The 16,022-nt window shown below is 37.4% G+C and overlaps 2 protein-coding genes across 5 annotated transcripts; one reads left to right on the top strand and one right to left on the bottom strand.

Annotated features, from left to right (window-relative positions):
• The first annotated feature begins 2,034 nt into the window (after window positions 1-2,034).
• si:ch211-212d10.1 (granzyme E) lies at window positions 2,035-3,869 on the top strand. Its single transcript, XM_056256444.1, has 5 exons — window positions 2,035-2,177; window positions 2,269-2,425; window positions 2,906-3,029; window positions 3,228-3,461; window positions 3,554-3,869. The coding sequence occupies exons 1-5, from the start codon at window positions 2,123-2,125 to the stop codon at window positions 3,749-3,751; spliced, it is 768 nt and encodes a 255-aa protein (XP_056112419.1). The 5' UTR covers window positions 2,035-2,122; the 3' UTR covers window positions 3,752-3,869.
• A 1,130-nt stretch (window positions 3,870-4,999) lies between these two features.
• On the bottom strand, window positions 5,000-9,924 carry cirbpb (cold inducible RNA binding protein b). Of its 4 annotated transcripts, none has more exons than XR_008807545.1 (8): window positions 9,795-9,924; window positions 9,025-9,134; window positions 8,827-8,933; window positions 8,209-8,326; window positions 7,842-8,049; window positions 7,679-7,737; window positions 5,415-5,505; window positions 5,000-5,245 (listed from the first exon to the last, which is right to left on the bottom strand). XR_008807545.1 is itself a non-coding variant. In XM_056256446.1 (7 exons), exons 2-7 carry the CDS (start codon window positions 9,122-9,124, stop codon window positions 7,325-7,327), a joined length of 606 nt encoding a protein of 201 aa, XP_056112421.1. In that variant the 5' UTR covers window positions 9,125-9,134; window positions 9,795-9,924; the 3' UTR covers window positions 6,372-7,324. The 4 variants fall into 4 exon arrangements, 1 of the variants encoding a protein (XP_056112421.1); XR_008807547.1 differs by having other exon boundaries at window positions 7,679-7,745; window positions 7,843-8,049; XR_008807546.1 differs by lacking the exons at window positions 5,000-5,245; window positions 5,415-5,505 and adding an exon at window positions 6,372-7,338 and having other exon boundaries at window positions 7,679-7,745; window positions 7,843-8,049.
• Between the last annotated feature and the right edge of the window lie 6,098 nt (window positions 9,925-16,022).

The following is a 16,022-nucleotide window of genomic DNA, read 5'->3' as shown; positions in this document are numbered from 1 at the left end:
GAGGCATATAGAGAGTCACATGTCGAAACTTACAACCACATTCTTACACATTTCCACTGTGGCACGTAACATTGCATGTGGAGGCTTTATCTGGTGATCTTCTGAGAACTGCAAAATAAACGTAGCTTCTGTTTGCGAGTAGACGATGCAAATAGCGATGATATTGATTAGGCCTGAAAGCGATGTAAAACATCGCGGTGAACATTTGTGAAGTCACGAACCACACTCAGACGTTATCAACTGAAACCATTCAAATCCAGAAGATTTTGATGATTTATTGCATTTCACAAACCTAGTGACATGACCTGACTAGATCTCATATGATTTTTCATTTAAGAGTGGCCAGATATCAAAGTGTGTCATGCTACTTTCTTATTTGGAAGCGCACTGTTGTCATTTCCTTTTATTCTTAATAATCGTGATTTGCGCGGTGATTGATGGACTTTTTACAACTGTCGTTTCGCTCCCTGCTTCTATCATGACGTCTAATTGCTTAACCATCCCATAGTCAACCCCCTGGTTCTAATAAAGCTGACAGTCTGCCGGTAAACGTCCTTTTAGACACCCCCCCGCTGCCTCCCTTTCTTCTGCTCGGCCTCTCCAAACCTCCTCCTGTAATTCCCATTACTGTTCAAGACCCAGTCTTTTACATGCAACCCATTCCCCACCATCCCTCGGTCACAGAAACCTTGGCTGCGCTTCATTCACAATAATTATAATAACGTCTTGTGGTTCAGGTATGAGAAGAACATACCTCAGTCTAGACGTAGGAAGTTTCTTAATGGGCATTCCTGTGCTACTGCTTGGCGCATTTGCATGGCTAAAGCAAGCATATAGCATTACAGCCTTTAGGAACTATGTGACCACATCGCTAATATCAGAGGTACTCAAAACAGCGTTTTTGTTCAATGCGCGTTTTATTACATCCATCAAAGACGTGTAATGAAAGCCATGAAAATGGATTTCCTGTTTTGGAGGACTCTACAAGGAGCTACAAAACCTCTGGCCCACTGAACTCTGTTTCTGAACAACTTTAAGGGTGATCACGCAAACTCTCTAGCATTGCTGTTTGCATATTTATTTGGGCAGGTAAATGTAATTCCATCGCTGTAACTTCACTTCACAGTAGTCGCATTTACAGTGCAAGCTTTGAATTCAATGCATAACATTTGACTGTGAAGATTCACATTTTCTGGTAGATTATTCTGGCCAGATTAATGAATTTCTGTTTGTCAAGATGTTTCACCTTTTATCCAAGTGGCCAGAGCTGTACATCTGGGAAACCAGACAACAACTGTCAAAGTGGATGTCACAACTTAGATGGACAAACCCCTTTGGACAAGTGTATCTGTACTTAAAGACAAGGATAACATCCAAGGGCGAAGTCAAGATTTTGGTCAATGAGGAAAGAGGGAGCCTTTAACTCTCAGCTACTTTCTACAATTTCACACCAAATAACACCTTTAATCTCCAGCTCTGCAAGGACACCAACCATTAGCAAGTTTGGAAAACATCAGTGTGAAGAGTGAAGAGGTTAAACTTGAATGAGTTGTGTCTCGAGCAACAAGGAAACACAAAGAACACTCAGTGCATAAAAGCATGCACACATGCTCAAGAGGTTCAGTGAACTCCGATGGCTTCCACAGTCTCAAGATCTCAATGAAGAAAGATTATGATTCACATCACAAATGTCCAGTTTACATGATGCTACCATGTCAATAGAGACTTGAACTTCTAAAGAATGTTTGCAGGGTCTTGCTGAATCAATGCCACAAAACATTACAGCTGTTCTGGGGTCAAAGAGCTTTGTAAAAGTTGTACCTGATAAAGTGTGGTAAACGAGGTACCAGAAGTTGCTTAAATTACAGATACTGAAATTCTGATCGTGTGCACTTTCTGATGTTATCACCAAAGTTTGAGTAGTCAAACAGCGAGAGCTGATGATAATCACTGATTTGTGATCATAACAAGCTTAAATGTTGTTACATCAGTGAAACCGATCTGGATACAGAGCATGCTGCAGCCTCTACCATTAACTTCCGGGTACGGGTCTCTTGACTCTGTACAAAAGCAGGAGACAACATTTCTGTGGTGCATACCGAGTGTGACTGAGCTGTCAACAATGAGCATCCTTTGGCATATAACTAGTCTGCTACTGCTGCGTTCCTGCACTCCAGGTGATCGCATCTAATCTACTTATGTATTTACAAACGTTTGTTTCTCATAATATGCTGTCGAATTGTTTCATAGAACTAAACTCTTTCTTAGGTTTCTCCACGCATGATGGTATTGTTGGCGGTAAAGTCTCCATTCCACACAGTCGACCCTACATGGTCTACATTCGTGACTCTAAATCCAAAGCAGTATGTGGTGGTTTTTTGGTAAGAGACGATTTTGTGTTGACAGCCGCCCACTGTAAACATAGGTAGGTGAAATTAATTATCATATTTTGGAATTAAAAAGGGTATACAACAAATTCCACAATAAACAAGTGACTTTTCATATCCAAAGTGGCAATATCTTTGTATTGAAATATGGTAACACTTTACAATAAGGTTAATTAGTTAACTACCTTAGTTAACATCAACTAAGAATGAACAATACTTCTTCAGCATTTATTCATCTTAGTTAATATTAATTTCAACATGTACTAATACATTATTAATATCAACGGTTGTATTAGTTAACATTAGTAAATGTATTAACTAACATGAATGAACAGCTGTATTTTTTATTAACTAATATTAACAAAGATTAATACTGTACCAAATGTATTGCTCATTCATTGTTAGGTCATGCATTTACTAATGTTAACTAATGAACCTTATTGTAAAGTGTTACCTGAAGTATATGTTTTTGTAAGTATGGCCTCTGTATCTGTTTCTTTTGTTGTTGTCATCTTTAGCCATCTTAAGGTGTATTTAGGGGTCAGTGACAGCAACTATTTACCTGACGGTGTAGCTGTAGATCCAATTCCACATCCAGAATTCAAGAGCAATACACCAGGTCATGACATCATGCTTTTAAAGGTAATATATAACGTTGAACCATTTATAATTGGAACCACGCTTTTGAAAAATGGCCTTTCTTTCATAATAGGAAATCTGATGTTTGCAGAATATCATTTGGCTAAATCTAATTAACTTGTATGTAATCTAATGAATACATTCACTAAAATACAAAAAAAAAACAGAAAGAAATGTACAACTTTGCACCTTGCCTTTCAGCTTGAAACCCCAGCAACTTTGAATAAAAATGTGAAGACTATCGCCTTGCCAAAAAAAGCGAGTCTCAAACATGCAATCTTAAAGGATTGCATGGTCATGGGTTGGGGCTTGCAGGATTACCATGATAGCCATCCATCAATAGTCCTCAAAGAAGCAAATGTAACTCTGTTGGACTCTAAAAACTGTGGGACAAATGACACTCTGTGCAGCGCGGGAACGACTGGACCGGCAGGGGTATTTCAAGTGGCATCACTTACAAATTATTATCTACGGTGTATTGTTAGTGCATTCTAGATATACTAATAATCAAATGATATCATCTACAGGGAGACTCTGGGGGTCCACTTGTTTGTGGAGATGTTGCTCAGGGAATTGTATCTTATTACACAGCGGAGTCAAATGGAGACCACCGCACAAGATACACTGACATTTCCCAATACCTTCCATGGATTCATTGCAGTATGAATCCACCTCCTCCGAAGCAACATGAAACATGGAAGGGCAACCTGGATAAACTAATTTAGTTCAAAACAAGTTGTTTGGTTCAATCATCCATGTTTGGTTTTATACAACATTCAGCACATCTGTAACATTAAATGTGCAATTTTAAAATAAAGGCTTATTCTTGTCAGTTTCACATAAGTCTAATATGCATTTAATTGTCTGTGTTTAAATGTATATACCAAGCATTCATGCAGTAGTTCTCAACCAGAGGCCCAGAGCTCATTAGGGGGCCTCAGGAAACTTCCAAGGCGGGCTCAAAATGGTATGAATGAAACGGTTACCAGTTGAATAACCCAGGATTAAATCCCTAAGGGTTAGTATTATGGTTTCATATTTTAATTATTAAAACTGTATTTGCATTAAGCAAAGTAAAGCAAGTCTCAAGAATGTAGTATAGACTTCATTTAGTGTTAAAAAAAATCATGGTGGAAGGCAGTGAGCCTGTCTACCATTTTTCTGACCAAAATGGAAACTGGGCTGAATTATGCAAAGCTGTTCATTTAAACCAGTTGATGTAAAAAAAAAAAACATTCTAAATATCTAAACTATTTTTAATGTATTTAGTATTACTTACAGTGCAGATAAAAAAACCTATAATTTTAACTCGTATTTTTAGAAAAAGTTTAAAGTCTGAGAAATTAGGTTATCATTTTATGGCTTTAGTCAAAACTTTTTGAAAATGTTGGTAGATAACATGTTATGCTATAATAAAAAAAATACAGCTATTGTTAATATTTTAATTCTTATGCAAACAAAGTGCTGCTAATTGTTATTTCTCAATATAAAACTAGTGGAAATTTCAGTTGTGTATTAGTACTTTAAACAATTACAGAACATAATACTATGATTTTGATAACCATGATCATTTTAGTCACTACAATCATGAAATTTCCCATTCATCTCTAAAAACAAGCATTATATAAATAATAAAGTTATTATTTTAAGACATTTCTAACTTGAATTGGTCATTAAACCTGGATAATATAACCTAATGATCTGAAAGTTGTGTACATCAAACTCCATGGGCATTTGTGTTGAAATTTAGTTTCCCCCAAGCTCTAAAATACTTCTGGGAGATTGAGTAAATGTTTATAAAAATCTTTCTGGTAAAATACAATTGAAATGGGGTGCCTTGGAGTCAACTGTTGAGAACCACTACTGTAGTTGGCCACCACTGCCACCTTGTGGTGAAAGTGTGTGTATTGCTAAACTAACCTCAAGGGAAAAACCTATGCTAATAAACTTGTAAAGCAAAATACTGAACAAAATAGTGTAAACAAACTTTATTGAACTACTTTGTCACTCAAGACTTTAAAATGAACACCTTTCTACTGCATCACCTTGTAACAATCAGCCTTATTGGTTGATGTTACCATTGTCAACCACTTTCAGCAAAATACAGCACAAACTTCAATCTAGACGATCGATTGTTCATCTCTAGAAAGTGTTTTGACGCTTTCCATGCTATCTTTATGGAGAGATGGGTTCATCAGCACAACAGCTTTCCATGAGCTCTGGGGAAGAAAGAAAATAAAAACATTGTGTCAGAAAGAATTAAAATAAGCATACAGAAGAAACTAACAAATTAATGTTACTCAAACACCTATTTCTATTGGAACATCTGGACATTACTTAAACTAGTTGTTATTAAATCAAACATGGATTTTAAAAGCAACTGCATACCTCTCATTTTCACCATGAAAATGACTTCATTTCATCTGAAAGGTTAGCTTCCTCCGCTAGTTCTCAAATGCAACACGTCCAATGCATCAGTCTGGAAAATAAAAGCATATTTTACTATAGTAGATGGGGACAACAATTGTAAGAACCATGCACTTAATTTTTAAATAAACAACTAATTACATTTCTAGATTAAACAAGCAAGAAATTCATACAAAACTAATGTTGAAAAAGGACCAGGCAATTCTATAGGGACTCCATAGTGAATCACTCAAAAGACGATGAGGCGACGCAAAGGCTACATCTCAAATTTCAAGTCTGGTTTTGACGTTAGTGACAAAAAGATGAGTCTTTAAAGTGGGTGCAGACAAAAATTGCAATCAGAACAGGGACTTAAACATCTCATCTGAAGGGCGGCATGAGGTACTTTCCACCAAACACGAGCGCACTATAAAAAGTAGTCTAGTCATGCAGCTTGTTATTTTCTTTTAAAGGGGGAAGATGTGGAACAGGATTGACTAGATTCTGCAGACGTAATAGATCACTGGTCGAGGCAATATTCGAAGAAAACATGGACAATGAGAACTGTTGTAGGATGCGTACAGGAGAGCAAAAGTTTTTACCTCACATTACAGGCCTATCTCCACAAATGACCTAGTCAAGAGAGCAGCTTTCATCTCAGGATTCTTGAGTCGGAAGGCACAACACTTCATTCTCCAAGGACATTGTTGATTTCCGAATTTGCTAGCAGAGAACTCTTGGATCCAATGAAGCATTATACAGAGCCATTGCTTGCTATACCATAACAGCAACGTTTCATCTTCATATTTGTTTGCTGAACAAATACTAAATTTTATTTTCCTAGATGAACACTTAAGATCCCAGAAGCTAAATTCCCAGCTAGCCATTCCAAAACATTCATCTGGCTTGCATTGAGATTAATATCGGAGGCAAAAGAAATCAGAGCAGTTTCCAACCATTTTTTTTAATGGGCTTCATGAAGCCAGATTAATACAAAAAAGAAAAAGGATTCTGAGGTGTTGATATACAGAAACAGAGCACATTTCTTTCCAAGAAGGAACAAAACCTTGACATTTAAGAGGATAAGTTCAGTCCACAGTAGAGCATACTTTTAAAAATAAATTTAGACTGTGCAAAGAGCAAAGTACCATGGGTCATTAGTCCTAACATGAGGCTCAATGACCCACTGAAGTGGTTTACTCTTTGGATAATGAATATTTACAAATCTTTAGCAACATCAAGGAGGTTTGCCGGAGACAACTCCAACGCAACATGCCTGCCTTGCTTCACTAAAGGAATGCATCACAAAATGGAGGTGGCAAGGAGCCATAAAGAGCACATCACAGCTTATCAAGCTTCTACTGGAGGATCGGATTAGAATATTTTCTGATGGCGAAGCTGCCGCTTTAAAATTCAGTTTAAATGCAAATGCCCCTAGCACTTTCAGTGAGCCGATATTAAGAAATTGGTCCAAAGATATTTGAGGAAATTGGTCTTAGAAGCTATCAGGCTGTGTTGGACAGTTCAATTTTCACGCATGGTTTCAGAGACAAATTTCTTAAACACATACTAAAAGAAAAACAAAGACAATTTCAACCCCCTGTGAGCATCTATAACAATCGCAAGGTAAAAAAATGGCAGATACAGGAAGCCTCACTAGGCTTGAAAGTCTTATAGTAACTGAATGCTCATGGATTTTAGGCAGCTCCTCAATGAGAGGAACATCCTGCGGATACTTGACACGGTAAAAAAGGAGTCTGTCTTTAATAGAACATTTGAACCAGAACACAAAACGTAAAGAAAAAAGTAAAAATAAAAAAGGTCTTCGAAGAGCGCATCTTTTTAAATACAGCCAGCGTAGTAGGGATGGATCTTGGAATCAGGATTTTTTTTTACTCGTGTGAAGCTGAGGACAAGAAGTAGGCAAGAGTGTAAAGGCACTGGAGCATTGTGAACATCCTTTCCAAAAAGTGATCTGACACCATGATATGATTCTTTTCGAACAAGGTCTTATTGACTATTCTGATCAAGTGCACAAAACCGACTTTAGTCGCTAATATTGAAAAATGACTTCTAGGATTGTGGTCAGCAATTCCATGATAAAGCAACCAAGTTGACTGATCTCAAAAGTTGAAGTGGCAGTTCTCATTCTGCTTAGGTCTAGACATTATTCTAAGATCACAGTGGCCTGAACTCTATTGGTGCAGTTGAATAGTAAAATTAGTAATCAATCAAGCAATACGTACCGTAGCTGTCGTAACTGTCTCTGTAGGATCCGCCAGAGCGGTCATATCCCCCCTGGCTCCTAAAACCAAAAGTAATATTTGCCATATTTAAGGGGTTCACGGTTACAAGACCAAAAAAACTGTTCCTCCTGCACAACCATTCCAACCGTAAGAGATCCCTCACCTGTTATCCCTGTACCCACTGCCACCGCTGGAGTATCCTCCACTCCTGTTGGAGTATCCTCCTCCACCACCACCACCGTATGAACGGTCACCTCCGCCATAGCTTCTCTCCCCTCCACCATAGCCTCTATCACTACTGCCATAACTGCGGTCTCCACCATAGCTCCTGTCGCCACCGTAGCTTCTGTCTCCACTGTATCCTCCACCACCTGTTTAACCAAGAAAAAATAAAATTAGCATAGAAAATAAACATGACATGAACAAGACATTCAAGATGCACCCACTGAGGTGGACCATCAGCTTTGTCATGATATTTACATAGCGCCATGACCACTTCAAATGCAAACTTATCCAAGTTTAATACAAACCTCTTCCTCTGCCACCCCTGAAGAATCCCCTGCCACCTCCAGAACCGCCTCTGAATCCACCAGACCGTCCACCAGATTTGCCGGCTTCATCAACACGAATCATGCGGCCATCAACAGACTGCAAGAAAGATGCATCTTATGGTTAATGCGGTTTAGGTTCCAGCCCAGTTAATGAATTTCATGTCACTTATTACTTGGTCTTTAAGGTATAGGTGGCCTAAAATTAAGATTGTTATAGTTTACTCATCCTCAGATTGTTTCAAACCTGCATGAGTTTCTTGTGCTGAACACAAAAGAGGATATTTTGTAGAATGTCGGTAACTGCAGACAGTTGAGGGTAGCCATCGACTTCCATAGTATAAAACAAATATACTATGGCAGTCGGTGGCTACAATTAACTGCCTGGTTAATTTATTTTGTGTTCAGAAGAAACATAGGTTTGAAACAACTTGAGGGTAATGCTAATTTTCATTTTTGGATGAACTACAACTTTAATGTTGAATAGACTAAAATCAACAGGCAACAAAATGGCCACAAATCAAACATTAAAGTTAAAAAAAAATTAACATTTGGCTAAAATTCAGGTTTTATAGTCGTTAAATGCATCAATCTCCTCACCTTTCCATTCATTGCAGCCATGGCATCCTTTGCATCCTCTGGATTTTCAAACGTAACAAAGCCGAATCCCCTGGAACGGTCGGTCTCACGGTCCCTGATGACATCAACTAAAACAACAAAAGCAGCGCATAATCATGAATAAAGCTGTAACAGTTATTTTAAAAACACAATACTAATTAAATAGAAGTGAACACATACCTTTGGCAATGGTTCCATATTTGGAGAAAGCCTCCTCCAAAGACTGTTCCGTGGTATCATAACTCAGACCACCAATGAAGAGCTTTCCCTCGTCAGACATGATTAATATTCTGCAGAGAAATAGATATTTTTATACAATACTGCCACGCAAAAACGGTTAGAAAAAAAGTCAAAACCATAAAAATAATAAAATAAGGGCTGAACGGAAGTAAAATGGAAGCAAATTCGTCGAGCTGCTCAGACGCATCGTGTTTCAAAGTGCGCAACAAGGAAGCGCCATTTTCTACCCACCCCCTCCTCTTCCTCACAGCGTGCTGCAGCCATTTTGCCACAAAGAAACGCTTAATCTTTTCAAACCCGTTTGAACTGTAAAGTTTTAGATTTTCGACTAAATTCATTTGTAAAGCCGAAATGAAAATAACCATTCAATATTAGAAGCGCTAGCTTTATGAAAAGTAGGTCAGTGGAACTAGGTCACGACGAAGAGCTTTTGAGCTACAACATGAACAAAGAAAGCCATCTAATCCGACTAATCCAAAACGATTTATATACAACATGTGAGCCATTATAAGTAAAGACAGCAATTACAACATAAACCACTTTAAACAAGTATTTTTAAAGACTAAGAATACGTAAAAACCGTGTATATACGACAAATAAACCAGAATAACAAATTACACACCAATATAATGCAACAACAGGATATAACACTTCATTTAACCATAGAAAGAAGGTTTGATGAAGAAAAAAGAAGAAGCTGTATTCCTTACCTCACAGTTTTTCTCGAACACACAGGAAGGTTGCTGAACGCGACGCCGACTGCGGCAGAATGAGACCGGGCACAGAAAATGGCGCCAGTTTAAATGCTTCACGTGACTGCAGATCACTGGGGGCGTGTCAAATCTCGGCGCGTCACAGGTCACATGAATAAAGAATAACCTTTTGTCACTCTTACACTAAAATATATTACTTGATCTCAAAGAGAGATTTATATAATCTTACGTAAAGGTCTTAAATTAATCCTTTCCATTTTATATATTGTTTAAAAACGTTTTGCAATATTTAAAAAAACTGAATTTGCAATGCTCGTTTATTCTATAGGCTACTGGTATGATATGTTTGCTGTAATTTGAACTAGTAGCCTAGAATCTGTTTAAATATAGCATTGTATGATCAAAAATCCTAGTAGGCCACAGACAAACAACCCTAATGAAATAACCTTAACGAATCAATGCCACTTCTTTGTGATAAAATGCAATTTTATTAACTGATAAGGAACAATCTGTGGTAATCATATATATTTTTTTCAATAGGCCTATAGTGGTAACATTAGAGGTTGATTACGTCAATAAGAGGAACATCTTCTAATTCAGTAGTGTTTGCATTGTTTGCAAAAATCACAACACACAATAAATAAAATGGATTATCTTTCAAGGCTACTTTTTAATGCTGAATCCACTCTACTGTTCCTTTTTAGGCTTAACTATTTCTTTGGTTCTCAATAATATAGCAGACAAGTTGATTTATTCTGAAACCTATTTATAATTCATGTTTCCTTTTGAGGATACAATTAGACATGCGATTATAATTGTATGCTTCTGATGAACTGACTGCAACTTTTGAATCTTTATTGAACTCAAACCCCATACTTTAGGTTCACATGCAGATTTGCTAAAATGTCTTGAAATCCTGCTTCAGTGTTGTAAGGGGTGAACACTGTGAGTAAATGAGTAAAATGAATGTAAAACGTTTAAAAGGCTGTTTCTTGATTTAAAAAATTCAAAAGGCTGAAAAACACGCTTAACTTGTGCTATTGAGAAGTTGAAAAGGTTCAACTGATTCTGCTCTCTTTTTAAATTTAATGCAATCCCATAAAATAAGATCTATGGTCTAAAAGTATTTAACTTAGAATAGTGCTCAATTTATTAGCATTGAATACAATATTTTACCTTTGCATTCAGCAACGATTGTGCAAATAAGATACTGGTCTTGGTATCACTTGCTAATGGTTCCTCAAAGAATATCACGTGCTTTCAGTAGTGCTCAGTACATTAGCACAACAGTGCTATCACCATATGTTCCTCTTTAGCATACTGAACAATGCGGCAGACTGAGGCCCCCTGCAGGGCGGCGATGACCCCACCCAGAAACAGTTGGGTGCAGATTGGCAGAATGATAGTGAAGTGTTGCTACTCACGGTTCTTTCGGTAGGACAATGAAATAGTTCTGCGTGTGCTAATGTGTGACAATCAAGTAGCCTACAACAGAATGTGCTGGCTCAAGAATAGTCAAAACGCATTCTTACTTTTTTGTTTGCAAAATTATTATTAGTAGACTACTTTTTAAATTTTCACACGGAATTGGGCTACTGTTGCCGTGGTATTTTAAGTCCCCATGGAACAAGGTTTGTACCGGCCAGAGACCCTTTTTTTTTTACCGGGGGACACCCTGCCCCCGAACTAGGATTGCCAAAATAAGGGACACCCATTCACGGCTCCCAATTCCAAACCCCATCCCCCCTTGTTAGAATCAAAATTGAACAAGATGTTACAAAGAGAAAAGTTGGAGTCTTTACAGTTTATCATTTATTTCAAACATCTGTTTTTCATACAATTCTACAAATTTAAAGTGTGCCACTTAATTTATGTCTATGTGTATTCTGTGTTGTTTCTGATTTTGAGAAGCGGGGTCAGGCACAATTCAGTTGATTCTAATCATAATGATATTATTGAAAAACAATATTATTTTTTTTAGCACGAAAAATGCTAAACTTTGACAAAAAGTATTTTTTATTGTTATAATTGTGATTTCATAAAATGTAGATATGAATCCAACAAGAAAAACTTGTGAAAAGATGTCTTTCAGTAGTCAAATAGTGGCTGCATCTACTGGTTGAAATGATAATTTTTTACTTTTAAAACGCCATTTTCCAAAAGGTGGGCGACACTCGTACATTAAACCATGTCAAATTATCCATGTTATCCCCACGAATGAAAGATAGAAATGTGTCTTTTATAAAGTGAATTTTACAGAAAAATATTTGTTTTGTTATATATTTATTTATATAAAATTAAAATGTGGAGACCTGCACAACACAACACATTAATAAACGGAGTAAAATTACATTTGTTTAATTTTTTTTTTTTTTTTTACATTTTGTTGTATCTTTTGGACAAAGATAACTTTTTTTACGCTCAAGGGATTAAAAACCGAGCAGGTTTACAGCGCATGTTCACGAGACTCCGTCGCTATGGAAACAACATCACGCGAAAATGAGCTTTTCCACTAGGCTAGCCTACTTGATTTCTTTATATTTGCTATTAACACTGCAAAATCCTTATGTTTTTATTCAACTATGGACCTATGTAAAATACTGGACAAATCGCGCCCCGTCCATAGACAGTAAAAGAGGTCCCGTCCCGTTTTCATTTGATATGGGACGGATTTTAGGCTATCTAGGGACAATTCCGTAGCCTACTTTAAGGGACGGGTGGCAACCCTACCGCATTTTTTTTTTTTTACACATTATAATGAAAAGAAATTATAGCAAACATACAGTGAAGTACAACAATTATAAAACACATCCCTATATCAGGTTTCTCGTGGTCATGGAAAAATTGCAAATCAGCCTTTGAGGTAGGCCCAACTTACACACGCAAAATGCACAGCACCTTAACTGCTCATGCAAGAACGCCAAGAAGCTAAAAATAACTTCTCTCAGAATTGTGCAGTGACCTGGATAAAGATGTTCCTTCATAAGGCAAGAGAAAGCAAGAGCAAGGGTGAACAAGCTGAGTTATAAATATCGTAGCCTTGGGACCTTGAGAACTGTCCTCCGCTTCAAACACCCACGCATGCGCTTCCTGCACCTTACCACAACTTTCCATTTCTCGAATAAGCCCTTCCCCAGCCAATCAGCACGGTCAATATGAGGATATGACATGGTTACATACATAAAACAATATCAAAATATAGCTTACTACCTTAAATGACAAGAATCACACACACACAGACACACACACACACACACACAGAGATAAAAACATCATGCATTGTATTACAATGATAATATTGGATACAGGGGCTGCCATCGCAGATATCAGAAATTTGTTGTTTTAATCGCATTTAGCTATTTGACCAGTGGAGGGCAGTAATTGCATGTCTTAGATCAGCCGGTTGACTGTATGTCTATAGCTATATATGGAACAGAAGAGATGTATTGACTGTATGTGTTTAATATATACATGCCTATATTCAAAATATAGGCCTATTGTTTGTTGACGTATAGGCTATACATCTATTACAACCCCACTACCATAATAAAAATTCTACCACTGTAGTCAGACACTCAACATGCTGATCCTGTCAACATGTTGATCAATCCTGTATATTAAGTATTATATATATATATACACGCACGCACGCACACACACATGTGTGTGTGTACTATAAACATATCAGTCAATATATAACATTGTGTAAGGAATTCATAGTTCCTAAATAGGTTATATATATATATATACTTAGTGTTACATATATAACACTAAATATCCTTTATGAAATATGAATTCCTTACACAGTTATATATTGACTGTACTGGTAAGATTTTGTCTGACATTTGTGTAAGCACACATTTTGCAGCTTGTAAGGCATGAGCTCATGTTTTGTTTACAAGCTTACTGTGGGGGTGGATTGACGGTGGTTACTGCCTTTGTTGGTTGCACAGCAAGACCATGGCGTGTTAGCGTATGAGCACAAGCTATCTTCATTCACATTGAAAAGTTGGGTTACATAACATTCTGAGAATGAAATTTATGAGCATTTCCGAGCTTCACACTCCTGGCTCTGACTTACATTTTACATCCTCAAAATCATTAAATCATAAGTGATTGCTGCTATTGTGCCATTTCTGGGAAAAAGCGAGGACATTGCAACTTTTACAGCAGGTTCATTGCACAGATTTATCAGTGTTGGTGGAGGATGACTCATAGCTCAGTTAGGTGAGGCTATATTTCAAATAGGACATTTTGATACTGTCAAGTTTATGCCCTGAACACCACCTGCAAAAGAAGAAAAACATAATTCTCACACATTATTATTGGATGCGTATGACTCATGCAATGTGTGCTTGTATATATTCAGACACACACCTATGACTCACCACTTGTTTTCAGTCTATATGTTCTAAAGCCGTGAAAGTCCTCCCTTCTTGCTGTCAGCAGCATATGTTGTGTTTTGGATGCTGGTGAACTGGTGAGTTCCCGGCAGATCACTTTCCTGATCAACCAGCTATGCTAGTCAACATAACCAGCATTTCTTTATTTCTTGACAGAAAAAAGTCAATCAAAAAATTGTAAGGGGTAAACAGTCAAAGACCCAGAACCAGATATGAAGAATGAAGACCCGGAGTCAGAATTATAAAAAATTAAAGAAAAGTTTTACTGAAGATAGTTTGCATTTTCATCAGCAGAAGTCAGCTTCAAGACTCACACAGGAGTTCGTAGGCCGCCCCGCTTACAGTTACAAAGATCACAGCAGTTATACCATTTCCAAGGTCTAAGCTACGTCATTGCTTACAGGTTGAATGATTCTCATTGGCTAAGAAACATGAAAGCCTAAACAATTTAACACATGTGAGGAGATAGGGGTGCCTATCGCCATTAGTCAAGATAGTTGTCGTCCACTCATTAGATTTAGGTCTGTGGTGGCCTCGCAGGTTAGAGAAGGGCGCCGGGGTGTCTGGTCCGACCGTCCAGAACCTACATAGAATGTCATACGCACACACACAAATAACAGACACTAGCAAATAACAGCTCCCATCAAGGCTGAAGAGAGTCTGAGCTCCTTATTATCAGTTAAGTATACCAAAACATACTGCTAAAACATTCACTCATTTAAGAGAAAAACAGATCACTGGCATTTACTCCCAAGGAAGGAAATATACTGGAAAGAATACATTTTAATACAACAATTAAAGTTTGATAGTAACGCTCAATATAGCTTGACCATATGTCCAGCGAAGGATCATATGTGCCCACGCTGCCTTTAGGACCCTCTAACCTTTCTACTGATCCCAGAGAAAGAGACAAACGGCCTTGTGGGTCACGTGGCCTTCGTGTCCTGCGTGTACTACGTGCAATCTCAAAGTAAGATTGGAATGCACCTAAAAGAAACTGGTTACTTACATCCATGCATTTAAGAAAATATAATTTCACAAGCACAAGAATATAAAAATTATTATGTGATAATGAATATATTTGATTATTGATTTTTATTAAGGAAGTATATAACCATTCAAAATGATATATGATTATATATGTATTTGAAGAGGCAAGGGATTTTGACCAACCCTTCAGTCCCCCATTTTAGACCAATGTGGGGTCCAATACCGCCACGTCTGGTCTAACCAGTGAGGTCACTACGGAAGGGAGGAGTGGTGACGCATGCTCCCCTGCCGGGTCACACTTGTCTCTTCACCTCGTCACGGACATGCTGGATACTAAAAATTCCAGTCCCCATTAAGAGGCTCTCCCACCTTCCACTCACAACAGGACATCAATGTCATTCTTCCTCAGTTTATCAGTCAGGTTAAAATTTTTATAAAACACATAACTGATTACGAAACAAGTACATATTTGTTCTCTGGAAGCCAGGCTAAATAAGCAAGCACTATTGCTGTATTCCTAGCATGGGCTAGATCCACAGTCACTACTCAGATCCTAAATAAAGACATTGTCTATAATCATGAGTACCAGAATATATGCACTAGTTTTTTTTATTTATAAAATTATGATTTCCAAATCCTTTTATTATAAACAAAGTTGGATGGTTAATCCATTATTTTCACTACCCCTTTTATAGACCCTTTAGGTTTAAAACACAATGGTTGTCTAACTAAAAATAAACAACAAACAATAGAATATTAATAATTAAGGCCCATAATAATCGATGTAAGCACTTTAAGTCTTTACTGAAATCATCCTTCAGTTTACGGTCAC

The sequence above is a fragment of the Rhinichthys klamathensis genome, unplaced genomic scaffold, assembly GCF_029890125.1.
Source record: "Rhinichthys klamathensis goyatoka isolate OS25496 unplaced genomic scaffold, OSU_Roscu_1.1 h1tg000127l_1, whole genome shotgun sequence".
NCBI lineage: Eukaryota > Metazoa > Chordata > Actinopteri > Cypriniformes > Leuciscidae > Rhinichthys > Rhinichthys klamathensis.
Note: the sequence above shows the minus strand (reverse complement) of the source record. Positions and strands in the feature narration are given on the sequence as shown.